At 39.1% G+C, this 26,671-nt stretch overlaps 2 protein-coding genes across 2 annotated transcripts; one reads left to right on the forward strand and one right to left on the reverse strand.

The window, feature by feature from the left end:
- Positions 1-3,403: 3,403 nt before the first annotated feature.
- tmem41aa (transmembrane protein 41aa) lies at positions 3,404-9,444 on the reverse strand. The gene is made up of 5 exons (XM_044132584.1): positions 9,176-9,444; positions 8,025-8,175; positions 7,604-7,765; positions 7,155-7,293; positions 3,404-5,915 (listed from the first exon to the last, which is right to left on the reverse strand). The coding sequence occupies exons 1-5, from the start codon at positions 9,334-9,336 to the stop codon at positions 5,695-5,697; spliced, it is 834 nt and encodes a 277-aa protein (XP_043988519.1). The 5' UTR covers positions 9,337-9,444; the 3' UTR covers positions 3,404-5,694.
- A 1,560-nt stretch (positions 9,445-11,004) lies between these two features.
- ehhadh (enoyl-CoA, hydratase/3-hydroxyacyl CoA dehydrogenase) lies at positions 11,005-26,609 on the forward strand. The gene is made up of 7 exons (XM_044131885.1): positions 11,005-11,199; positions 13,462-13,565; positions 13,735-13,904; positions 14,888-14,999; positions 16,919-17,023; positions 20,585-20,926; positions 22,558-26,609. Exons 1-7 carry the CDS (start codon positions 11,126-11,128, stop codon positions 23,805-23,807), a joined length of 2,157 nt encoding a protein of 718 aa, XP_043987820.1. The 5' UTR covers positions 11,005-11,125; the 3' UTR covers positions 23,808-26,609.
- Positions 26,610-26,671: the final 62 nt, after the last annotated feature.

Here is a 26,671-nt window from a genome sequence, read left to right on the forward strand (position 1 = left end):
TTTTTCCCAACTTTACCTTCAGGATTGTTTTTTTTGTTTTTTTTTTTTTAAGAAAAAACTGTAAATGAAAAAACAAATTATGTTTATTGACTTGTGAGATGTGAAATTGTGTTTTATACCAAACCACCTAATCTTACCAGCTCTGTTTGATAGAAACACACAGCAAACCGGGGCTGATTTTAAAGAAAACAACAAAGCTGCAAAAATACACTGACAGGACCTTTGAAAGCGGTGTAAAACCCAAGTCTTCTGTGCAGATTGTCAAAACAAGTCTAGTCATTTGTAATGTCACTGTGTACAACAGGAAGAACTGTATATCTGTAAACATGTACAATAGAGTCATGTATACATCGTTCTCTGACATTTTAAATCAGAGCGTGGCGGGAGAGTATAGAGCGTCGCAGATTTCCTCAAACTGACCTCTAAACTTGATTTTTATTTGTTGTGCTGTACATTTCAGAATCACCTCTCTGAATCCATGGCTGACTTTAGATACTAAAAACAGACCTGGGGCAAAAAAAGGAGGTAAACAAACAAATATCATAGTGAGAGTTTTTGTTTAGAGCTGGGTTTTTTTTCTTTATTTGTGCTTGTAGGATGGCAGACTTTTAGCCTTCAGATGAGGTGGATCATTTTTGTCCCAGTGAACACAAACTTGCAGTACTATATTTAAAGGTCTAACAAACTCACACAATGCCTGAGGCTGCCGTTGCCGCCAGCCTCGCCACAGCCGGTACAGTACCTCATACTGATGACTAGAGCTTACCAGACCTGATTCAAAATATCCTGACCTAACTAAAATGCAGTACGGTTATATGGGCTGCTTTACCTTTAGTAGAGCGTTTGTCGGAGCTTTTCATTGTAGCACTGAGACTTTTACCGATCCTTGCAAATCTCTGAGCGCCCCCCCTTTAAAACAGTTTGTCACATTGAAACAAGACATTTCAGTGTATTTTATTGGGAAAGGGAAAGGACGTAGTTTTCAACAACTTTTATTGAAAAACTTCCTGAATGGTTTGGCTTTCATTTGTATTCAGTCCTTTGGGATTGGTCTCTATTGTACAACAAGAAACGTTTTTGCCTATTTGTCTTTGCAAAAATAGATCAAGTTGAGTCAGATGAGATGAATTAACTTGTCAGATTAGATTAATTAAGTTGTATTAACATCAACTTTGACAGTTCCTATTTGAGCTTAGGTCTGTACTTGGACTAGGACATTCAAACCTTTGAATATATGAACGATTCTAGAGTAGTTGTGTGTTTAGGGGTGTTGTTCTGGTGGAAACCAGGAGGCCTAATTTAAACCAATTAAGGAGTTATAATGTCTCTTTATCCAACTTTAGCAGCCAGTTTTGTTCAGGTTTTAACCATCTATCCAAAATGGCGACCCCTAAATTTAATTTTTATGTTTGTACGCAGACAGAAGAAGCCAGAATTGATGAGAAACTAGTTTCAGTTCGGAAAGGATAACTTTAAGAACAGATTTAGCAGTGAAAACCTTACAGTTCTGAAACTAAGTCTTTAGATTTACCAAATAGAAATATCAGAATGTCCTCATTAATGATGGGACAGTTGTGTGCAGAAAGGATGGCTGATCTCTCAACATTAAAAGTATATCCATCCAAGACATAAAATACAAAAACGGACCTGAGTGGCTAAAATGAATGTACCATCTCAAGCTGTGCTAAAAGCTACTAGGAATAGATGAGCTTTTAAAAGAGACTGAAAAACATGAAGGAAATGTGTCTAATATCTGAAGTCCACTTGTTCCACTGTTCAACTGAAAAAGCCTGATTTCCTCTAGGCTTTGAGTTAGTTCTGGGGGGAAAAATCCAAAAGCAGCAGCAAAATCATTGAGATATTTATGACCTAGAAGAAGGAATTTAAAATCAGCAGTCAGTGGCAAGAGGACAGAGTAGATGATATGTGATCCAGATAAAAAATCGAGAACAGCGTTTTGAACAACCTGGAAACACAAATGGGAGGCTAAACGGAGCCCAGAGAAAATGCAGTGTGGTAAATTATGTCTTTTTCTCTCCAGGTCTTGAATCAAAAAACAGGGTTTATGTATTTGTTCACTAAAAGAAGCTATTTTACAAAACAAAACAGATAAATTTCTTGTTTAAAATCTGAATCCATGTTAAATCCTCCTATTTCATTGACACATCACTTAGTGTTACGTCCGTCTCTTAAAATCCCAGTAAAACACACTGAGGCTCTTGGTTGTAATGCAACAAAATGGGTGTGAATACTTTTGCAAGGCACTGTAGTTTATTTAGTATTCTTTGGCTACGTTTTATAGACTGCGCTGACGTTGCGGCTCTTTTCCTGCATTGCAGACGGCCCTGCAGGCCTCTATCTCTTTTGTGTTTTCGGCTCTTTATAGGCGCAGGTTTCCCTCGAGCTCTTTGACTTCAAGAACATCATCCTGAATGTTCATACAGTACAAGGTGAAACCTGCGAGGACTGTAGTAACCTTTTTATTTTTTATTATTTTTAAGGATTGGTTTTTCTAGGTATTGTGAGGTGTTAGGCATTAATTTTCAGTATCATAAAGGAAAGAAAAGATCCTAATTACACACATCGCTAAGGGTGTACAGTGTTGTTAGTCATATCACACTGTGGTTAAATAGCTGAGGTTTTCTTTTGTTGTCTATTCTGATCTGGTTTATTGTATTTCACACTGATTAAATGATATAGTCTGGAGCTGTAGCTGGGAATTTCTAACTCTTCATTCCTGTTAGATCACTACCAATATAGCTAGTTATGAAATTGTGGTGGGACAAATAAAAGAAATTATCCTAGCTAGGATTCTTTTGGAACAGATAATGAACGTTTAAGGAAAATTTGAAGTGCTGAAAGAAAGTACCCAGGCCTGATTTCAAAGCGCTGATAGAAAACTTGTTCTGCGTTTAGGAGAAAAGCAGACGAGAGGTCACTACGCGCCAGCTGAACCTCTCAGGAGCAGGTCAAAGGTGTGCAGAACCACAGCAGTGTTTTTTGTTGCCCTGCCATGTTGTTGAGTGGAAAGCATTGCATGAGATTGATGCAGGTAATCCAGTATGTACTACACCTCACATCGCACTAGACTTGGAGTTGTGTCGTTTTGTTTTCTTTTCTTTAACATGGATCCAGTTCTTATCTCCATTTTCTCCATCTGGGAGATTCCTTTTGTTTCTTGGTAGCTTCAAATCCTCAATGTTACCCACAAGCCAACAAGGCTTCCAACACCGGAAGGTAATAATAATCAGTGGCTGCGCCAGAGAGACATCTGATCCGTTTTTTACTACATGGATCCATGCGTTTCTGGTAGCAGCCAAGCTGTTGTTTTGAGTTGTGAGTGAACTGTATTGCTGAGCAACCTGGATCTGAGCAATAAAGAATATCTGAAAGAAGAAAAAAAAAAGCTTGTTTTGTTTTTATTACTTGAAACACTTACACCTGCAAAACCCATCATTGCACAAAGAAGTCCTTGTATTACAACAACTCCAACAACAGGAGGGACTTTCAGAAAACAATATTGCACATCAAATTTAAATAGAAATAAATGAAGATGGTCCAATGTATTTTTCCAGCTTCAAACCGAGTCCTAATACAGAACCGATTGTGTTCATTAGCACCCTTGTAAAAAGCCTTGAAATAAATTAATCTTTTATTGGAGCAACAATATAACACTAAAGCATTTTAGAAAAAGAACAAGCTTTAATTTGAGTACATTCACTTATAAGCACACTTGTCCTAAATACCTTTTTATAACCCTCTACTGCCAATCATCTCCTGTAACATTTAACAAGGTTGGAGCATTTAGAGTCAGTTTCATACAGGATTGAGAAGCCCATAGAAGGTTGTTCAGTTTTCTATCAACCATTTCAGTTTGCATTTAAAATGGTGATGACACCTGAAAGAGCTCATAATGCCATCCACTAACCTTTACATGAGAAACAGGCGACAGGATCACACTAGACATGAGGGCCTTTCCGCAGATTTGTCCTTTTTTTTTTCCACACTCAACACCCACAGTTTGGGCAACTGCAGGTGTTGCCCAAACTGCAGGTGCATAATTAGTCTGATCTGAGCAAAGCAGACATTTCCAGTTAAAACGCAGTGATTTTATGTTTGTTAAGGTATAAAGGTTCCTCACTGGTGTGTACAGAGTATGTAGTGGTCGCTAAGGGGGCATTTTTAACCTCTCACCATCCTGTTCTGACTTGCCTTTCTTGCCCAGTCTTGGCTGTCACAGTTAGTTGTTTTAAAGATTCATTTTCTTATTGCTCTGGCTGTAAATAGGAGAAAGTTTAAGCAAGTAGCTTTTGAAGATCAACACAGATCAGTCTGACTTATTGTCTTTTCCATTTTAAATAGTAGCAATTTAAAAGTTCCTTGAAACAGCTCAACTTTGAAAAAAATATATTAGAAGTTATATTCACTTTAAAAGAATTACAGCAAAAATTACATTCTGTAAAAAAAAAACCTTCCATGTTAATGTTAAGTTTTTCCGATGGGTTAATGTTCGATTTTGCTACAATGAAAGATTCCTTTACATTAAGGCTTTTTACTTATCTTAACTGGGTATCCCAGTACAGAAGCCAAGTGCTGGATTAAAATGTGCTTTGTTTGTAAATACTAACAATGTTGAACATTACATTTAAAATAATTGACACCTCGATAATAGAAAAGGCAAATGCAAAACCTTTTTCAAAGGAAGGCATAAAAAAGTTCACCCACAGCAAACAGATAGACACACAATTCATAAAAAGAGAGTTTGTACCTCAAAGCTTCACCAGGTCAGAAATAACTTTGCAGTTCAAATTCAGTAAAGAATTCAACAGTAAGAACGGAAAAGCATTAAAGAAAAGCCCATCGTTACCCACTTTAAAATAGTAGGATGTGAAGATTTTTCTGCTCCACAAAAACAACAGTGGCCCTTCAGATTGTGAACAGGGGAAACTCCAGATCTCCTGAAGTGACAGTGGGGTATCGGCTGTGGGTCCAGTGGATTTAGTGAACGAAGCCTTTGTTCATCTGGGCTCTTTCCAGGCACATGCAGTGGCTTTAGATACAAAAGCTTGGCCCCTTACTTTTGTTCTTTTATATTAGTGAACATTTAAGGCCTGGTACGCTTTAATGTTGCGACTGACTGATGTGGATTCTTAAGACTAGCCAATTTTTAAGTTACAAATAGAAAAAGGACAAGCATAAACCCATGAGACATCATCTAATCTGCAGGAATACGGGCAGGCCTTTCGCGGTTTTCACATCAATATTTCAGTGAGTCCATGGAGGTAGAATTTAAAGGCCAAAACAAAACAGGCACTTTGAAAGCAAAATTTAAACTAAAGCAGAACTCTTGTTGTCAAACATGAGTGCAAAAAGATCTTCTCTCCTCTTCATGATTCCTGTACATTCATACATTACACAAATACTGTAGCTACAAAACACCAAAACTGGAAAACATTTCTTTTTTTCTTTCTTTTTTTTTTTAAAAAGTCCATCAAATGCATTTGTAGTTTTTAGAAAAGCAGTGCTTCCTGTTGATCTCCACACAATTCCGGCAGGGGGTAAAGCGATCCATAACCGAAAACAACAACACAGGCGTCAAAGTGTTTCTGAACAGCTGCCACTTTGAAAATGTTTGCTCTGGAGAGCAGAAGGCATCTGAAAACTGGGTAAAAACGTATAAGCCCTCCTGCGGGGTCACTGCACCTTCTTTTCCGAGTCAAGTCCATTCTGGGGCTGGACGGCCAGCTTGACACGCCGCTGGTTGAGGCGCCGGATGAGGGCGCTGGGCACCAGAGCCACACAGGCAATGGCCAGCAGCTGCAGGAGGTGCTCCCAGGAGAACAGGTCGTCCAGCGAGGACACCTCGGACAGCATGGCGCCCGTCTGCACGCAGATGAAGTTGTAGGGCAGCAGGCCTGAAAATGAGTCACAAAATGTCAAAACCAACCACACTGAGGATGTTCAACCCTTATAGAAGTGCTTAATTTTTAAAATCTACTTTCATTTAGTTTTTTTCTGTTTGTTGACATGCTTTCTTGAAAAATGCTGTATAAATAAAGTTTTACTTACTAAGCAACAGATTTTAGTTCAGTTCTAAACAAGAATGACTGTGGGTTTGAGTAAAGCTCTGTTCTTATTCAGAAGATCAAATGGTAAATGGTTAATTGTGTCACAATAAAAGGAAAACTCTGAAACAAGGATGGCTATGTGGAAAATGTCTTTATGTCCACTAAGCTTGGGTGGAGGATATATGCAGCTGTCGGCATTTTTCTCTTTCAAAGGCCTGGGAAAGCTCGTCAGAATGCAAATACTAGGAGTTTTTTTAAACAAAAATTGTAATTTTTAGGATTTTTAAACAAAAATCTGGTGGCCTCTGGCAAAAACCTGAGAAAGGTTCAGAACTGAGTCCTTTCTGAAAATTAGTAGTGAAAAATATGACTAAATCAACACAGAAATAGCTCACAAGATGCAAAAATCAACACTACTTCATGATCAGTTTCCAGACTTGAAACTTAAAGAAAATCTGTGGATGAAGCTGAGAAGAAGTGAGAAACAGAGAATATCTAGTATTCTAGATGTTCTAACGCAATGGTCAGTCAATCCTTTTTTATATTCTCCAATGAAATAGCATGGAAGACAAACTGCTGTTCTGTTGGCAAAAAGGGGATTGTTCAAAAATTTAACAGCAAAGGTCTTCAGAAGGTAGCAGTGACTGAGGGAAACACATTTATTTCTGAATATATCCATTCAGGTTAATGGATAAAAGTTTGTCATACTACCGCAATATTTTTTTTCAAACACCTCTAACAGAAGTGCTAAAAACTGTGTAGGACTCTGTAATATCTAAACCTTTTTTTAATTATCAGTCTTTTGGAGAAAATAGGAATTAAAAACTGAAAGTAGTTTAAATTAAAAAAAAAAATGTGCCAAAAGCTCACCATACTGTTAAAGACTATGTGAGAACCCTGGCTTTGTCTTATTTTGTCACTGACTCAATTCAGTTCAATGCGATCCTCGTGTTTCTGGACGAGGTCTGAAACAAAGTTAACTCTACAATAGTCTTTTCAGAGCTAATTTAATGCCAACCATAAACAAAATAGTTTAGACTGAGGCGCAACATGCAGTGATCAAAAAACCCTGCAAGCAGCACCCACCGATAAACACGGAGAAAAAGAAGTATGTGATAGGGATGTTGACGATGGGGGCAGATATGTTCAGGAACCAGTTGGGAGTCATGGGAAAAAATCTCAGGAAGAGCAGAAAGAAGAACAAACAGTCCCGATTGTCTTCCACCTGGAACAAACAGTGAAAGAGAAAGCATTTGTACCTTGCAAAAGTTGTCACATACCTGAACTTGGTCACATTTTATCACATGACAACCAGAAACCTCAATGTATTTTATTGACATTTTAGGTAATAGACTAAAAAAAGTGTTACAAATAACTGATTTTTTTTTTCTTTTCTTTTGCATAGTCAGTGCTAATTTACTAGAAAAAATATATATTTGAATTCCTTGAAGGTAATTAAAATAATAACATTTCTGTCAAAATAATTGAAATATACTAAATACAAAGTAAATAAAAGATGTTAAGTAACAGGGTACCTTTTTCTGGAGCATGGAAACTTTCTCTGGGAAAAGATTTATGATGTGTTGTTTTCCAAAGGCTTGGGAGAGGAGGTAGCACATGGTGGAGCCCACCGTGGTGAGCACACAGGCAAGGAGCAGTCCTAGATACGGGCCAAAGATAGCTCCTGCAAGAATGTTCTGCACAGTGACAAGCAGAGATAAAAAGGTCTGCTGTTAACACTTAACTTCACTCAGAGCAGGAGATGAGGGAAATTATTTAAGATCTAAAAGTGTTTGGAAGTGTCAGGTGATGGATGACGGAAGAGTTTTTGTTCATATTTTTCCTTCCTTGCACACTTTTTAGCCAAATTTTGATTTATTAGATTCTTGCTGAAACATAACCAAAGAACCTCAAGTCATTTGAAATACATCAACATTTTTATCGTCTTCCACTCACCAGGAAAGATGATCCAGGGATGGCAAAGGACTGCTTGTAGAGGTATGCGCTGCTGAACAGGAGCAGGACATATGCGGTGTGCTCCCTTTTGTAAAACTGCAGGAGTTCAGACAGTTCCCGCAGCTCCTCCAGGTCTGATGGAAACTTCAACCTGTGGAAACATTCACTCTCAAGTTAGAACTAACAAAACCCCTCCATAGTCCAGAAGAATGGTCTGCTATTGTGATTTTACAATCACACCAACAGTGTGATCACATGGCACCAAGATGTACAGGAAGAAGGTAACCCAGCAGGTGATGCTTTTTGTGCAATGCTCTCCTGGTCCCTGCCACACATGTTTGTATTACTTTGGCATGTATCAAAGTAATACAAATTACAAGTACATTTCTGCAGACAATGTACACCCTTTAATGGAAACTGTGTTTCTCTTTCAACAAGCTAATGTGTCCAACCGCAAAAACAAAATGGTTCGGGAATATTGTGAGGAGCACATCAATTACAACCTCCAAATTTCCTGTTTCTTCTTGCAAATGGACATTTGTGGGCTGTGCAGGACAAACAGGTCTGACCCCGTCTCGTAGCTGACTGCTGACCATTGTGTCTAATGGGGTCTAGCGGAGCCCGTATCTTAAAGGGTTAGGATTGCTTTGGCAGCAAAAGGGGCACCGACACGCCATCAGGCAGGTGGCCATAATGTTACGCCTGATAGATATCTCCCTTCTGGGCTGTGGGATCCCCAGAACAAATTGGGGAGTATGTTGAGGAGAGTCCTGTCAGAGTTGTGTTGTTATAACCCCCTCGCAAGCTGAGCTCAGATAAGCTCAATAAAGGTATGAATGGATGTTAAACTTCTTAAAAAAAATAAAAAAACGTAACAAGCCAAACATCAAGTAACTATGGTTGCTTCCAAACTTCTTAAAGACTATTAACTTGAGGAAATAACTGATCTGTTTGTCCTTAGTATTTATTGGAAGAAGGTTAAACAATAATAGTCATACGGCGTAAGTATTAGCAAAGCAATAGTGGAACGAATAAATAATTTAACCCCAGAATAATAAAAAAAAAATAATACATAGAGAGAGAAAGAGTTCACCATCAACCAGTGGGGAATTTTAACCTGGCTACCAGCTAACTGCTAACACCGTAGTCACCTGCTGAGTTCCCCGGAGATGTCGCAGCTCTGCTGGGACTCCCTCTCCTCTGGACACGGCTGAGGTTTTCTTCGTGGTCCAGCAGGAAGGTACAGAGACAGACAGTAAAGGTACAGGGTGGCTGCGGTCACAACAACGGATAGTCCGATAAGGGAGCGCATTCTCCCCGGTATAAAGTAAAACTCAACCTTTTCTCTCCCCTTCCCCTCCTGAATGTTGTCACTGAGCAGAACAACGTCCAACCGGGGTGGTGACGTCACGTCCTGGCGTAATCAAACTCCCGTCAACGATTCACAGCTGGTTAAGATAAAGCACATTATTCTTCTTGTTATTATTTATCACTTATATTAATAGCCAGTACTTTATGATTTCCCAAAATAAGAGAATTTTAATCAACCTGAAGAGTGGAAATAAATGTAGACGTTAATCACGCTCCGCTCCAGAAGGGGGCAGCAGTGTACAGCTGGAACCGTTGAGGGACAAAGGCAGTGGTAAAGGGCAACACTGAAGTTAGGATCAGAGTCAGTGTTTGAAAGCATTTAACTGCAGTCAGCATCTCCGGACTGTCTTTGATAAACTCTAGTTCATAATTTAAATATGCTGCATTGATTAAATATTATTAAAATACATTTTGATCTGTGGAAATATGTGTTTGTAAGAAAGACGGACGCAAACAGGTAGACCCCCACAAATAAATAAGAAATTAAGAAAAACAATTTCTAAGCTCGTTTTATATCTTTCAAAATGAACGTTATTTAATTTCCCTTAAAAAGAGAGAATTATTTTTAATCACTGAAAAAGTAAATTAACAAAAAAAAATGATATTAGCTGAGAGAAGAACTCGCCTGACCCAGCAAGTTCCACTATCCCATTGTTCTAAATGTCTTCTGGAAAAAGCTGTAATCTTTGGAGGATTTTTTTCTCTCGTCTCGCCTTATTTCTCAACAAGGCTTGCGGTACTTGCATTGGATCCAAACCCTGTACATGGTGAGCTGTTTCCCTCTGTTCACCTGCAGCCGCCTGTCCACAAGGTTCTGCACTTTTTCAAGCCCAGCCTCTGCAAACAACTCATTTGGTCCTCGCTACAGTGAGTTCCTTCTTCAGCTATCTACCAGTCTATGACACTGGTCAGAGGAAATTTTGCTCTACTCCTTTACATCTTCAGCTCAACCGTTTCCACAGAATGCCACACATTTTCTTCAAATGAATGGTAGCATTCACAATGAATATGGCGAGATGACTGGATCATACTACAGTAAATCAAAACTGTGACACTTCCACCTCCATACTTCGCAGTTAGTACAAGGTTGTGTTCCTGGAACACTGTACTTATTCAATATGTCTTTTTTGTGTGTGTCTGGAGAACAGATTAATCTGGCAAAAGAATATTATAACAGATGTTCTAATTCTTTTCTGTTAACTGAGTGAAGATTTCTGCCTCTGAGTTAAGACGTGGGAAAGTCTCATGTCAGTCTGCTAACAGCTCAATTTCCATTAAATGCAGTTGTTGCCAAACACTGCTTATTCCCCTCATTTGCTTTGCTGCCTCTCTTTAAATCTCTATCTGGACGTATGGTTAAAAAGCCAGAGAAAGATATGTTGTAGAAGGGGTAATGAGCCTTCCCCATTGTAATCCAACGAGGAGGTGGTTTGGACTTCCTCCTTCTTTTTCTGTTCTTTTTTTTATTTTTTTTATTTGTATAGGTGTAAATATAAAAAATTAATTTGTATCTTGAATGTATCTTACGAGTTCGCTGATTAAGTACGTTTTAGCTGCACAAGTATTTTAAATTCAGAAAATGAGTGAAACAACCCTTTAAAAACTTAAAATCAGACACCAACTTCAGCGTTGCTGATTAGGGCTTCCATGTGTCTCGCTAACGATTTCAAAGTTCAGTTGGTGAACAGGAAAAGAAGTGCAACAACAACACGATATATTTGTTGGACACCATGGCTTTTTACAGCCGCGTTTCAGGCTCCGTTGGCATGATAACTCTGCAGAATCCTCCCGTCAATGCACTGAGGTGAGAGACAATCAACGGCAGAAGTTTACTTCTCCCAAACAAATTCAGTCTGTCCTTCAAAATAAATACATGACTTATTGCACATTCCCAATTTGCTTTGAAAATATGATTATGTACAAATACATTTTGCGAGCATAAACAAGGAAGAGTAAGTAATACGTTATTTTCTCAGTTGGTCAAATGTTGAAGTAACGCGTGGATTTAATTTAAAATGGCAGTTTGGATTCATTTCGAAGTGTTTTGCGTGTACGTTTTTTTTTTTATAAAACTTGCTGTTAAGGGATAAAAAGCTCACATTCCGACAAGAATCTAAATGCAACTCAAGAATACACACCGTCATTTCTTTACGAAAACAATGAAATAGACATAGCCATGTGGGATACATTTGCTCCTTCCGTACGTGAAAGCAGCAATACCTGCTGGGTAAGGCACTCGATTAATTGTCATGAGTTTGACCATCTCTTTAAAAGCGGGAGTTTTGTTTAAAACAGCTGCAAAATGGGAAACAACAGCAATGAATAGTTATAAGGTAATTTCCAAAACATTTCCAAACAACTCTTGTATACATCATTCTACATTGTGGAGGATTATTTACACGAGTGGGACATTTAGGACAGTTGCCGATTGCGCAATGCTCTTACTGTACTGGCCTCATAGAACTTATGATGTTTATTTATAAAAATTAATTAATGTAAATAATAATGCATCTACACTAATAAGTATACAAATAAACAGAATCTAAAATGACTACTTTTAGATTTAGAAAGTAATCCCAAGCTTTGAATTTATTTGTTTTAGATACCATCATGTTTTTTGCCAACAAAAGTGAGGAACTAGTTAAACTATTTTAGAATTTTAATGACTGAACAGCGTTATCATCCACTTAGATTTAGATTTAGAGCTACTTTAATTGAATTCATGCATTAAAATCTTAAGACACTAATTAGAATTATTCTGTTGCTCTAAACATTTTGGTCCTTGTACACATATTACTTGTGTACGTGTGTACTTGTGTGCAGAAGTAAAATTAAAGTACTTGAACTGCCTTTGCAATACAAAGTCAGCGAATTTAGCTTTTGTTTTGCTCCCTTATCTAATTAAAGAGGTTTTACTCCACCTTTAACTCATGTTGCACTCTGCCCACCAGATTGTTCCCTTAGTTACACTGAGTGCTTACAGTGAATCGCCGTTATTAATAATTCACTGGATGAGAACAAAACTTTAACAGTGTGGATAACTAACAGTGTGGATAACCCTGTTAACATTCTACAAACATCTTACATCAGAGTCGTTCTGTTTGGACTTGTCCAGAAAATGTTCTTGCCTTCATTTCCCTGTTAGTTTGAAGTCAACTCTTTATGGAATGGATGCTTTTGTTTTGCTGATCTCCCTTAATGTTTTAGTTAATGAAAATATACAACTTAGCATACATTTGTATTTACACCCCTTTACTCTGATGACTCTGAATGCAGTCCAGTGCATCCAGTTCCCAAACAAAACAGTATCTCAAGATTTAAACATCTCAGATTGCATAACTTAATCTATGAGGTGAAAATGAAAAAAAAAAAAAATGATAGCACAACATGGCTGTCCACCTTAGCTGACTGACCTGGCAATGAGTCAGAAAAGCAGCCAAGGGTCCCATGGTAACGCAGAAGGAGTTTAGAATAATAATTTAATATACATTTGCTGTTTCCTACAAGCTCATGGAGGAGACCTGGCAAATTATTGCTCTGGTCAGATGAGATCAAAATTCAAAGTAACGTGGTACAACACCCACATGCTAAAAATCAGGGGTGATGATATCATACTGTGTCATTCTTTTTCCCAGCTGTAGAGATATTCTTCACTTCACTAAAAGTGATTAATTAATTGAGGCAGTGGCCTTTTAATTATGTTGTTTTTGAAGGCAATTAGTTGTGCAATATTTTATTTATGGGTGTCAAAGTAACTGGGGATAAAGATATATAGATTCAAAACTTATTAGATTTTATTTGTCAAAAAAAAACTGTGAAAACCATTTATCCTTTTCTTTCCACTCCATGGATTCCAAAATGTCCTACTGGTCTGCCTAATAAAACCCTGATAGAATAAATTGTAGGTTGTGTTTGTAACATGAACACTTTTTGCCTGGAACAGTATTCGTAGCAAAGGTAAGCAGGAGAATTTCAGCAAAAAACACTCCAGTGTTCTGGAAGCTCAGTTGGGAGTAGCTTAAAGCCAACATTGTTGTAAATCTGCTGTTTATGTTTCTTTCTGCAGTGCAGCGGTGAGGCAAGGCATTGTTGACACGATGCACAGAGCGCTCAGTGAGCCAGAGGTGAAGTCTGTGGTAATCTGTGGCCAGAATGGAAAATTTTGTGGAGGTACAGACAGTTCTCTGCTCCATGTCAGCGATAATGCACTTCTAAATAATCCAGGATTCACTTTGTTTCATAAATTTAAAAAGTTCTTTAAATGTTCTGTTCCAGTTGATTATTTTTTTTCTGACTATAAAATCATGTACAGCTCATGTTACAGGTTTGTCATCAACAGGAGCAGACATCAGAGAGTTTGGGGCCACGATGGCTGGGCCTCCTCTGGTGCCAATGGTCCATCTGATCGAGGCAGCATCCAAACCGGTGGTGGCAGCCATAGAGGGGATCGCTTTAGGCGGAGGCCTCGAGTTGGCGCTCTCTTGTCACTATCGTATCGCCCACTCTAAGGTTAGTTCTCACTTCAAGTTCCTTTGTCTCTGTTAGTCACTGTCTTCATGCTGACAGGATGGAGCTGCATCAGTGACAGGTTTATATTTCATGATAACGCTATTTACACTGAACTGACTTTTCCGAAGTCTTTCCTGAATTTCGAGGCTTTTAAAGTAAATTATAATGGAATAAACTTTATCAGCATAAGTAATAATATAAAAAGTAGCATTATGCCCAAAATGTTCACGCTACATTCAGACATTTCACAGTTGATTTTCTTAGTTATATTTGGGAAGATGGTTCATATTTCAATTGATAATCATATTTCCTTTGATTCCATTCAGAGGAGCTGCAGTGTTTTGACTAATAGTCTTGCTTCTTCAACTTTTAATATTTTGCCACATTACAAACACACACTAAAAAATGTTTATTTTAATTTTAAGTGTAGATGAACACAAAGGGCTGGATAATTGTGAGTTAAGATGTTGCATGCTATTTTAGAAAAGAAAAACATCCCAAAATTGTGACGTACATTAATATTTACCCCATTTTTACTTGAAATTCTCTAAAAAACACATTTCCAAACCTTGACATGCATCAATCAGACTTTTAAGAGCTGATAAATACTTCTGCTTTACTTTAAAAACTCTAACACAAAGTCATTTGTTGTAGTTTAAAATTAAATGTAACAAACATGGACCACAAAAAAGTGCTACAATTAGCTTTAAGATGCAGTATTTGTTGAACTGAAAAAAAACAACAAAAAACAAGATGATCCACATTTTTGCACCATGTAATCTTGTTCTGTATCTCCTTTATACAAACACAAAATGCATGGACGGACTTGAATTTTGTTGTTGATGAAGCAATTAGCAGGGTGAAAAAGGTTTTTCAGTTTGATCCATTTTAATGAATAGGAAGAAAATCCTGCTTTTGTCAAATGTCTGCATTGTGAGACGAGGCTCACGAACAAATTGTACTTCATGAATAATTTGATTCAGGCCAGGCTGGGATTTCCAGAGGTGGCTTTGGGTCTGCTGCCAGGTGCAGGAGGAACTCAGCGTCTGCCGAGGCTCGTTGGAGTCCCAGCTGCCTTGGACCTCATCACCACAGGTACTTTCATAAAAAACTTATCATATAGATGCTCCTGTTGCTATGAAAATGATTTAGTGTCTTATTTTCCAGCAGCTCAATTGGTTGTTTCTCTGAAATTCTAGAACAAAATAACTAACCATATCAAACAGCCAAATGTCTAGAGAAATTCTTAGAAAAATGTGGGTTGTAAAGTTTGGACAAAAGTCTGTTTTCCTCAACGAGAAGTAGCCGTCATTATGACCTTGACAAGTCTCTATGCTGTAAAAAGCTACAAAGGATTTCTAAAGTTCTGTGTGCTCATTAGAAAACAAAGTTTTCTCTAAAAGAAAAAAAAAAACAAAACAAAAACAGGGACTCTGTTAATTTGCTTAATTTAATGATCAGGGTTCATGCAAAATCTGGTAAAGAAAATTATAAAATTTGACTTAAGGATTTTCCAGTTCTGGATTAGTAGATTACTTTTCCAAGGCACTGTGAGGGATGTAACCTTCAGTAAATCAGACTGGATACCTCAGGCCTAGCTAACATTTATATATCAACACATCAGAGCAGAAGCCTTTAAGTGAAAGATCAGATGAAGCCAATTAAATACAGAATGTTTAAAGACCAGAATTCCTAATATACCGGAAAAGTCCGGTTTGGGCCAACTTAAAGTGCTTTATTAAGTTAACCAGATGTATTTGTCACAGATGTATTTGTGCTGAAAGTAAAGTTTTCCTCTAAACAGCAAAGTTTCTGGAAGTTTTTGTTGCTCAACAGACTTCAGCAGGTTATTTTCTTCTGTAGTAAGAGTAAAGACTACAGTGTGGTTTGATTTTTCAGATTATCGGACAGCATTTTATTAATGCAGAAAGTCATTTAAGTTGCTAAATGCATCTTACTCCGTTGGCCAGCAGGTGTCAGCATATGGTAGGTTGTACAGATTGTGTCCTACTTTCTACTTATAAAGAATTATCTCAATGAATTCGACACTTGGCTAAAATGTTAGTTTTTGTGATTGATATAAGATCAAGATAATTATATTTTAAAACTTTTCCCACCTTTAATGGGATTTTAAAGTATTTAAGTGCAAACAATTCTGTGAGATTGGGAAAATGAATCTGCAGTAACCTGGTTGCACTGTGTGAACACCAATAGAAAAACACCCTGTTTTACACACCTTTTAATCTGATTTCAAAATTTGTTGTTCTTGTTCTAACGTTACGTGTGAATGTAACTAATTTTCAATAAAGTTAAAATAAATAATTTTTGACATTTACATCCTTTAAGTACAAATCAAACCTTCTGGAAGAATGTGTTTATAATTAGCATTAGTTTGGTTGGCACAGATACGATGTAAAGTAACACTAGTGAAACATGGTGGTGGCAGTATCATGCTCTGGCTTTTTTAAATGGAACTAGAGTTTTTGTCAAAACTGGGTGAGGTTTTGAACCGAAATCTTCAGGTTTTGGCTCTAAATGAGCTCTAAAATTATTTCTCAGCAAAGCAGGCATTTAAAATCAACATAATGGTTGAATTTGAAGTTCTTCAGCTGGTCTAACCAGAGACCAGAACTAAATGTGTCAGAAAGTTTGCCTTGAGATCTGAAAAGTGCTTTGGACAAGAGATGTCTTCACGATCAAGTAGATTTAGAGGCTTTTGGCAAAGCAGAGTGGACAGATATTGCCAAAGTGTGGGAGGCTGGCAGACTCTTTAGGGTGTTAATACTACTGCTGAGATAATAAATTCCATTTAAATATAGAAAAGTTGTGAAATCATTTCTCATTCTCATTTTTTATATCATAAAAAGTCACTTTAGCAGTGGTGTATTGACTTTTATATCCAGTATAATAAGCTACCCAGTAACAAGGTGCCCCTTACATATAAATTTGATGCCCACTGACTTTACTATGTCATGTTCTACATAATGTATAGAGGACTTCTGTGTGTCCCACAGGCCGCCATGTGACTGCAGCTGAGGCTCGGCAGCTTGGAATCGTAGATGAGGTGACGGAGCTCAACGCTGTGGATGCAGCTGTCAAGTTTGCTCAAAGTGTGGCAGGTAAGCTGCAAGATAAATGCTTCTGGAGGTATTTAATGGCGTGATAGAAACTTTCTTCCCGGCATTAAATATTAACTCGGTGGAAGGAGGAGAAACTTCTATTGGAGCGGTTATTTTAGGCCAGGCCGACATCAAGACGTGTCGATGTGAAGCCTTTGGAAGGCAAAGAGAGCAGAAGACACGGCAGCCAGATCCTCCACCAACACGGTCCATAAATGTTTCATGGCTCTGTCAGATGGGCTCTGATGTCTTCACTGCTTTTGCTGTATTATTCAGGAAGGCGAAAAGGGACAAACTTTCCTAGAATATTAATATTGAGGCCCTCTCCAGTCGATTAGTGGTACGAGGATTTCCCGCACGCACGTGAATCTGACTCATTTTACACACTGAGTGGATTCCTGAAGTGTGCCACGTCCCTGGAGAGCTGGAGGAGCGATCTCCCAGTCTGACTGAAGAATAGGTCATTCTCTTTGGCTGAATGGGGATAAAAGTGAAAAGAAAAAGCCAGTGTTCTCGGCTCAAATGAAAAACGCTTTATGTCTCCTCATCTGCTGCTGACAGTAACGTTGTTTTAAACTGTGGGGGTCTTGGCTAACAGTATCTGCTTCATATATTTCTGTCAAGTAAAAAACGAATGACCCGTGGGTTCGTATTTAACATGAAGAAGTAAGAAAGGAGTAAAGCACCATGTCTACTGCTTCTGTTAGAGCTTGCGTTCTTTCACATCAAGTGAACTGAACACACACCGCCCACTCTCCTGGTTGTGTGTGTTGAGACTACACACAGGAGGGAGGTGTATTTAGCCCCAACAGGGTCTTGCTTTGTGGAGCAGCTTTTGTTTTTCTGTGTGAAACAAACATGAATCGATGTTTGTATGACTCCACTGGAGGCTTCACGTCACTTTGTGTCGGATATGTCATCTGCAGCTGATGTTTGCAGGTTTCTGAACCCTGACATATTTTTGTGGAGGCGTTCAAATCAGCAGGAAGTCTGTTTGGGTGTCAGTATCGGGCCTAAAGGTATGTTCTTTTGTCTGTAGAAAATGCCAACTTTTGGGTACTAAAAACACATTTAATATATCATAATATAATAAAAGATAATGTCAGGAAGACTTATTGTCTCCTCTCTGCACTTTGTTACCATGAGAACAGGGTTGCTGCCAGTCTGGAAAACTATTCAACAGGTCTGAATAAGTATGGAAAAATATCCGCCCATCTGTCTATTTTCTTTCTCTTTTCCTCACGCACCCAATTTTTTTCAAGTACCATAATTAAATCCTGACATCTGTAAAAGTATTTGCAATGAATTCTCAACAAACTTCTGCTTTTAGTTTAACTGTGAGCTGAAAAGGACTGAGAACTCTGGAGATTAAAGTCTGAAAAAGTGATGTTTGCACAGGAACCCTGTGACAAAGGGATTTGTGTTTGTAAAGCTCAAATGCCTGAATAAAATCAAGTAACAGACATGTAGTATTAGGAAAGTAACATTAGTTTGTGGATGCATTTTTGTTTAAAAAAAGCATGAAAAATTTTGAGCCCAGGATGCGAAATGCATTAACCCTTTAACTGTCATCCCAGATATTGTCACATGCAGGTCACATGCAGGTCAATGGGGATGCCTTGTGGCAGTTATTAAGGTCACGCCTCTCCACATAAACACCACACAAGTCCACATTTGCTTAAAAAAATCATTTTGTGCATTTAATTTAACGCAGGCGTGGCCAGGAACAGATCCAAGTCACTCACTGGTGATGAGATTAACTTTTTTTTATTTTTTTACCCAGCGGTTGCAACATCTGCCCGCTACATCTGTCGAGGGGGCAGCCAGGCTTCCCATCCACTGCAAATCCACAGCTCAACCATTAACAGATTAACTGCTGCAATAATGCCTCGTAAATCACACTGAAACGGCATCGCACTTCCACATACCACCTCGCCGATGTGTGATAGTTTACCGAGAATAAATTCGTTATCATGGATAACCTTCATCCCCATTTCTCTATTTTTAATATCCGTCTTTTGAGAAATGTGTTTCCTATCGGAGAGAGTGGTTAAGATAAGTCAAATATTCTTGTTGTCGCTTTAAGCTTCACCTCAGTGACCCAGTTTCCGACCCAGACCCTCATGTGAGAGTAATTCAGTGGAGCTGTGGAGGTTTCTGACTGCTGTCTCTTGTAATCACATCAGAGGAGTCAGGATTGGGAATTAAGATGCCTCTAACAAGGTTTTGGCAGAGCGGCCATCTTTTTCTTTCTCGTTCTTTAAAATCACAGCATGCAGGAAAGCTTGTGCTGTGAGGTTATTGGATTAAACATTAAATCTTCTCTTGTAAACAATCTCTTATACAATGCCTTGCAAAGCCATTGACCCATGAGGGGGGAACTAAAGTGCATGTCACACTTTCAAAATTTTTACTTGCAAAAAATTGAAGACCTTAAATAATTTCTCTTTCAGTTCACAATTATCCACTACTTCAAGCTGATTTTTTTTTACCATCATCATTACATCAAGGTGACATCAAGGTGAATGTGTCTGGATATTTTGGAAGCTACTGTAAGGTTTGCATTTGTGCGAAATTCCAAGAATTACAGAATTTTGTTGGAAGTGAACCTTTAGCTTTTTTGTTTCGCTCAGAGCTGCAGCGTTCAGCCAGAGTCCCTGCGATTATCTGGGAGCGGCCTGTCAGATCAGCCTGCTCTCAGAAGCTGAATGAGTGGATGAATGTGCCTGAAAAATGAATTATATCCACACTTCCTGAGTGCTGGTTGAAAATTCCAGCAGAGTGGAGAAGTGAAAAGTACTGCTTGAAAAGAGGAAGCACTGTTTAGCTGGAAGTTAAAATTATGCTTATGAATATGACCATATACTAGAATCATGCAATAATTTATACAATCATATTCTCCCTAAAGATATTCAGAAATTGTTTCCAATTGTTTTTAACTTAAACAATAAAATATAAATATATTACAGTATATATATATCTGGATGGTACATATACTATAAATACACTGTGGAATGTGTATTTCTAATGCTGGGGTTAAGTTGTGGAACAGCCAGAAGATTTTAATCAAAGTAATAACCTAATAGTTTAAAAGAGAATTAAAAGTGAGTAATTGAAAGCTATGAAGGCACTTGCATTTTTGAAGTCTGATTGAAACCTTTGTGATGTTGATTTACTTACATTTAATTTTTCAGGTTTCTTTCTTTTTTCTTGTCTTAACTTAGTTGTTGATTTTGTGTACTATTTGATATACTAAAACTATGAAGAGTGGAAATGGGTTTTTTTCAATGAACATGCGATGACGGGCACATTTAAGCTGAATAACGTCGGCCTTCACCATATCATTCTATGCAACAGTCGCAGGTGATTTTTATTTGATTTTGTTTCGACTTTGTTTGATTACAGTTACAGTATTGATTAATGACTATTATTATAATGTGTGTGTCTTTGTGTTGTTATAGTCTGACCAGAAGCTACATTTTATAAGTGTGTTTTCTCTACTTCCTGCTTTCCACTAGCTGTAATTTCCTCGAAGAGACTTCCTCATTGCTTCTCTTCCAGGTAAATCTTTGGATGCGCGCCGCATCAGCACCTATCCGTGCCCACGTCCCCCCGATTTGGATGCGATCTTTGAGAGGGCGATGCAGCAGGTGCGGCGGAGTTCCCGCGGAGCCATAGCACCGGGTACCTGTGTCCAAGCAGTTCATGCTGCTGTCACTCTGCCCTACGCTAAGGGAATGGAGCGCGAGCGGGAGCTGTTCTCCGTCCTCTTCAACTCGGGTCAGGCCCGGGCTCTACAGTACTACTTCTTCGCCCAGAGAGCTGTCAGCAGGTGGAGCACGGCCAATGGAGCCCGCTGGGACACCAGCAAGCCCAGGCCTGTGCGTAAAGCAGCTGTCATCGGTAAGAGCTCTAGGTTTCTAATTTGTACTCAGCTTTCAATTAGCACAGGCACACTGACTCATCAAGCTATCTGTGTGGCATCTCCAAAGTCCTGTTGCCTATGGAAACTAAGCCCTCATTAACAGTTCATCCGAGTTTGGTAAATGGACTCGCTATTCCCTGCAGGGAGAATTGGATGCACCCCAGTTTGGATATGCGCGGCTCAGCAGCTTGTGCATTAAAATTGCAAGCTCTCGAAAACCATTTAATATGTGAAAGATGATATCAGAGAATGTGCGTTTCTCTCTGCATTATGCTGTCATTTTAATTTAGTGGGTGAGAACAAGGTACCTGAGCAGATTACACTCATAGTGAACTATTCCTAGCCTTTATTTCATGTCATTTCATAAATATGGCTTACAAACCTAAAATTTAGTATCCCAGAAAGTTAACATGTAATGTATGATCAAAAATATACTTGAAAATGTCAGGTTTCTGCAAAGTATGTCAACTTCTATCCTGTAAATACTTGGTTGGGGCTCATTTTGTGCCGTGGCATGGAGGCCATCTAATGGACGCCCAGGTTACTTTGATAGCTGCTTTCAGTCATCTTCCTTGTTGGTTCCTCATGACAACACAACGTAAATTTCCTGAGGTTTAGGTTCAGGGGAGTCTGCTGGCCAATCAATGACTGGAACATTATGGTCATTGAACCAGCCTTTGGTACCTTTGGCACTGTGTGCAGGTACCAATTCTTGCTGGAAAATAAAATCACCATGTCCATACAAATGCTCTAGAATTTCCTGGTAGATGGCTTAATTAACTGTGGACTTCAGAAAACACAGTGGATAACATGGCACCCAAATCATCATTGACGGTGGAAACTTTACACTGGACTTTAATCCATGTGGATTTTGTCTCTCCACTCTTCTCCAGACTCTGTAACCTGGATTTCCAAATTAAATGTGAACTTTACATTGACCTAAAAGGAGGACTTTGAAGCAGAGAGCAACAGTACTTTAGTTTTCCCCCTTTGCCAAGTAAAACATGTGTTGCCCATGTGTGGGATTCATCTGTAGTAGTGGCTCTGGATGTTCTGACCTCGGCCTCGGTCCACTTCATAAAGCTCCCTCAAATTCTTGAATTAATTTTTCTTGACAACCCTTTGAAGGCTGCAGTTATCCCTGCTGCTGGTGCACATTTTTATGTCACAGTTTTTCCTTCCGCTGATATGCTATAACTTTTTTACAATATTCAAACTTTCCAAGACAGAGAATTTTGATTTTTAAACATCAAAATTCCATTAAATAAATGAGTTCATCTTCCTGAAATGAGTGAGAAAATAAACTATTAAACATATTCACAATAATCTATTTTTTTTAGACGTAAATGTATTTTAAGGCTTGTCCATTAATTTTTTCCATCTATTCCATCCCATCCTTAGAAATTAGGCTGATATTCCCAGTTTAGTGAGTGGAGTTGCTGCTCTCTTCTTGGAGGCTTAGATTCCAGACAATTTGGATGTTCGACTCAACAGCCTGTTTAGAAGAAATCATCACACTGCTTGATTTAACTAAAACGTTTAAAGTTTTATAGAATTCACTTGTGGATGAAATATTTACTGTTTAAAGGTATGATTTCTGTCCTCTAAGGGCTTGGCACCATGGGACGAGGTATAACTGTGTCCCTGGCCCAGGCAGGGTTCACTGTGGTTGCCGTGGAGACCCAGGAGAAACAGCTGTCGGAGGCAAAGCAGGGGGTGTCTGGCATGTTGGAGAGGGGGGCCAAGAGACGAGGGGGGCCCCTGGCACACGATAAAATCAAATACAGCTGCAGCGTCCAGGCTGTGGCAGATGCTGACCTAGTCATTGAAGCTGTGTTTGAGGACATGGCTCTGAAGAAAACCGTCTTCCAGCAGCTGTCGGCCATATGCAAACCAGGCGCACTCCTGTGCACAAACACCTCTGGGCTCGACATAGACGAGCTGGCTTCTCAAACCCAGAGTCCAGAACTGGTGGTCGGGATGCACTTCTTCGCGCCAGCTCACGTCATGCAGCTGCTGGAGGTGGTCTATGGGCCGCGCTCGTCCCCCGAAGCCGTGGCCACCGCCATGCAGGTGGGGAAGAAGATGGGAAAAGTGAGTGTTGCAGTTGGAAACTGTCGGGGATTTGTAGGAAACCGTATGCTGAAGCAGTACTTGGAACAAGCTTTCTTCCTGTTGGAAGAGGGGGCCACACCTGAGCAGGTGGACCAGGTGCTGGAAGAGTTCGGGTTTGCCATGGGTGTGTTCAAAGTGTCCGACCTCTCTGGGCTGGATGTTGGCTGGAAGGTCAGGAAGGCGGATGGTTTAGTTTCGCCCGCCTCCACAGGAACATCCGCTAGAATACGAGGCGGCAGCAGGTACAGTCCCCTGGGAGACCTGCTGTGTGAACGGGGAAGGTTTGGTCAGAAAACAGGCAAAGGGTGGTATCAGTACGACAAACCCGGCGGTCGTGTGGCTAAAGTCGACCCTTGGTTGCACGGGTTTCTGGAGGACTACCGAGCACAGCACGGCCTGGTGGCACGTCGCATCGACCACCAGGAGGTGCTGGAGCGCTGCCTCTACACACTGATCAACGAGGGCTTCCAGATCCTCCAGGACGGAATCGCCGCAGGGCCGGAAGACATCGACGTCATCTATGTGCTTGGGTATGGCTGGCCCCGACACCGCGGGGGTCCCATGTTCTACGCTAGCCAGGTGGGTCTAGACAAGGTTGTGGAGAGGCTGGAGCACTACCAGCAGATCCACCCTGATGTTCCAGGTCTGCAGCCCTCCAGATTGCTCCGGAAGCTGGCAGCCATCAACAACCCAGCGATCCACAAATGGAGAGAGGTCATCCAGAAACCCCGCAGCCAGCTTTAAACTTCAGCTCACCTCCAGTGTGACAGCAGAGTTTTCTAATTACATTGCTAATTAACCAACTTAATGTATATTTACTTTGCACGCATTTGTAGCTTTAATACAATGCATTAAATCACTCTCATCATCTATTTGCTTTGCATTTATCAATGCAAACGTAACAATCGTTTAGAGGGTTTAATTTATTCAAATAAACGCTGAAGAACCTACAGAAATGAAGTATAACAGATTTGTCACACTTAAACCTCTAAAACATAAATCACATTTAATAACAGGAATACTAAAACAAGATAAAAACTGCTGCAGTGAACATGTCATCTGTTAGGGGTAAAAAGGTCTCCAAATAGCCTGGCCCTATATATTAAAAAGAAATGGCCTGCTAAAGAGTTCATGTTGGACTGCCTGTTTAAGACCATACCATAGCATCTCCCTCAGAATTAAATCCAGACTTTGACTGGACCATTGCAAAACCGTCAGAGGTGCTTGGTAACATTGTCTTGCACCATGTTACCAAATGGGCTTGATTTTAACAGCACAAATCGGCGGGACATTTGCTTTAGGGATTTTTTGTTAGAGAGGAGATTTCCAGGTTTTATTAAATTAGAGTTGTAACCTTTCTGAAATGCTGTGTTTGTTTTATTTGAGATATAATGCCAAACAATTTGCACTTTTACCTTGTCAGTCCACGGAATAATTTCTAAAAAGTCTTTGGTATCATCAAGATGTTTTCTGGTAATTTTGAGTCTGGCCTATTAGATAGTCAGGAAAGCAAATGGTCTTTGCAAAAGTGTGTGTGTCACTACACTTATACTGTGGAAATAAATTGCTTTATTTTGCACTTAGAGTGGGCCCTCTAAGACACTCAAATATGCACAAACCATAGCAATAAAAATTTTCACCCTGCAGATATTGTTGTCTACATCAGTTGCGCATCTAGCTTGAAGTATCAGAATCTGAGCTTTGTTTGTGCTATGCTTTAATTTAATAACCTGAAGCACTGTTTGGGGAAAAAATAGTTAAAATTACAGATTCTGAATGCAGAGCTGATTGCACTTCTAAAAACAACAACAAAACATTAAGCGAATAAGAAATGTGCAAAGCCAAATGAAATAAAAACACATAGTTGAGTCTGCGAAATTCCCAGTGGTTTTCCAGCAGGGTGTTTTTAGATGCATATCACTAGTCATTTAAATGTAAGGTGACAGTAATGGGAGTAAATTGTTGAGGTTGTTAAAGTTATAGCTACAGCCTCGGCAGAAATAGGGAAAAATCGTTTTAGTGGACGGCTGGCGGAGAGAAGAACCTCCTCTGTGGTTTGGTGGAGCTTTAAGTTATTATGAATCTCTAAATCAGAGGTTGTTAAGGGGAAAAAAAAGTTTTTTTATCTTTCTCCTCCACAATCTATTGAACATATTGCTGTTTCTATAAATACTGACTGTTGCACATCTGCAAATGAGGCTCAATGAAACACTATGTTGAAACCGCACTATTCTTTACACTGGATGGATTGAACAGGGTGATGCATGAATGACGTATTTGACAACATTAAATCCTACTGTCTTGTCAAACCTTATGCAGAACAGCAGCGATATCAGCTGACTGGGATTTCACATTCTGGTTAGAAGTGTTTCTATTTGCATTTACAAATGACAAGAATAAACCAAAGGAAATATTTAATCACAAAGGTAACCAAACTATAGTAGCAGAAAATACGTTGATGGTGAAAAAAAAGTCTAATGCACTAATATACTATAACACTATAAGACTGAAGGTGTACAAGACTAATTTATTGTTCAGTAAGGGAAATTCCTACAAAATCTCAAAGTTTGATATGAAGTGCCTGTTTTCTCCTTTTTCTCCCCAATATTTAGAGGGATTTAATTGGAATAAACCAAAACAAAGTCATGCATAAAAATGTGTTGAAGCAGACATTTTTCTAAACATCTGAAAGGTTTGGTGTAGATACTCATTCTTCTGGAAGTTGAACCTCCTTCCCAGTTTGAAGTCTGTTGCAGGATGTTTGACATCTCATCAACTATTACCAGGTGGTTCCTTGACCCTGCTGAGCTAGAGTTCACCCCTTAACATGATGCTGCCACTACCATGTTTACCTGACAGATGTTGTGCAGAGTTAGCTAATGCTGGTTTCATCTGGTAAGATTAACTTCTTCCTATTTTTGTTTTACCTCTTCTTACCAATTTAATGGTAAAAATAAACTGATGTGTAACTTCAATTGCACTTTATGTTTGTGCACTTCTTTGTGTTGGTTTATTCTATTAAAATCTCCCAGAAAAACGTGATAGTTTATGATTGTAATTTGCCAAAATGTAACTAAAGTCTCCTTTCTTTAATTATGACTTGTAATGTATTTTTCGACATGTGAATTATGACCAAATTCTTGAATAAAAGCGTACTCAGAATAATTGTTTCTTTCCATCCTGCTTGATGTTTTTATTTGATCAAAAGAAGATAATTTCTTGTTCCTTTTTTCATCTCCTGCTTTCTGCTAGGTCAGCTTCAGCAGGAACAGAGGGAGACCCGCAGCTTTAAACTGCTTTAATATAAATCAATGGCTCATTCCAGGTAAATCTCAGTCTGACGTCCAGTCCTGAGCAGATGTTAGGGTGCCCCCTAGCGGCTGGAGAGCAGCTGGAGTCGTTTGCTTTACAATGCTGCTATTTTCATCATTAACCATTTTCTGCATACTTTATTTGATTGGTTGCACGATTCCACCCACGTAGCCTGGTTTCTTTTAAGGAATGCTCTGTGGCTTTCAATTACCACTGATTAAAAGACATGCTGAACAAATCGACACTTTTAAAGTCCAGTTCTTTAAGGTTTGTTGGAGATGACGAATTTCATATTC

The sequence above is a fragment of the Gambusia affinis genome, linkage group LG11 (genome assembly GCF_019740435.1).
Source record: "Gambusia affinis linkage group LG11, SWU_Gaff_1.0, whole genome shotgun sequence".
NCBI classification, from domain to species: Eukaryota; Metazoa; Chordata; class Actinopteri; order Cyprinodontiformes; family Poeciliidae; genus Gambusia; species Gambusia affinis.

What these genes read in the sequence shown, in the direction of transcription:
- ehhadh (XM_044131885.1), top strand. Translation starts at nt 11,126, where the DNA reads ATGGCTTTTTACAGCCGCGTTTCAGGCTCCGTTGGCATGATAACTCTG. An exon ending in CCTCCCGTCAATGCACTGAG is followed by an intron (nt 11,200 to 13,461) that starts GTGAGAGACAAT and finishes TTCTTTCTGCAG; the next exon opens with TGCAGCGGTGAGGCAAGGCA. An exon ending in CTTGGACCTCATCACCACAG is followed by an intron (nt 15,000 to 16,918) that starts GTACTTTCATAA and finishes TGTGTCCCACAG; the next exon opens with GCCGCCATGTGACTGCAGCT.
- tmem41aa (XM_044132584.1), bottom strand. Translation starts at nt 9,336, where the DNA reads ATGCGCTCCCTTATCGGACTATCCGTTGTTGTGACCGCAGCCACCCTG. An exon ending in TTTCCATGCTCCAGAAAAAG is followed by an intron (nt 7,294 to 7,603) that starts GTACCCTGTTAC and finishes TGTTTGTTCCAG; the next exon opens with GTGGAAGACAATCGGGACTG. An exon ending in CTTTTTCTCCGTGTTTATCG is followed by an intron (nt 5,916 to 7,154) that starts GTGGGTGCTGCT and finishes ACTCATTTTCAG; the next exon opens with GCCTGCTGCCCTACAACTTC.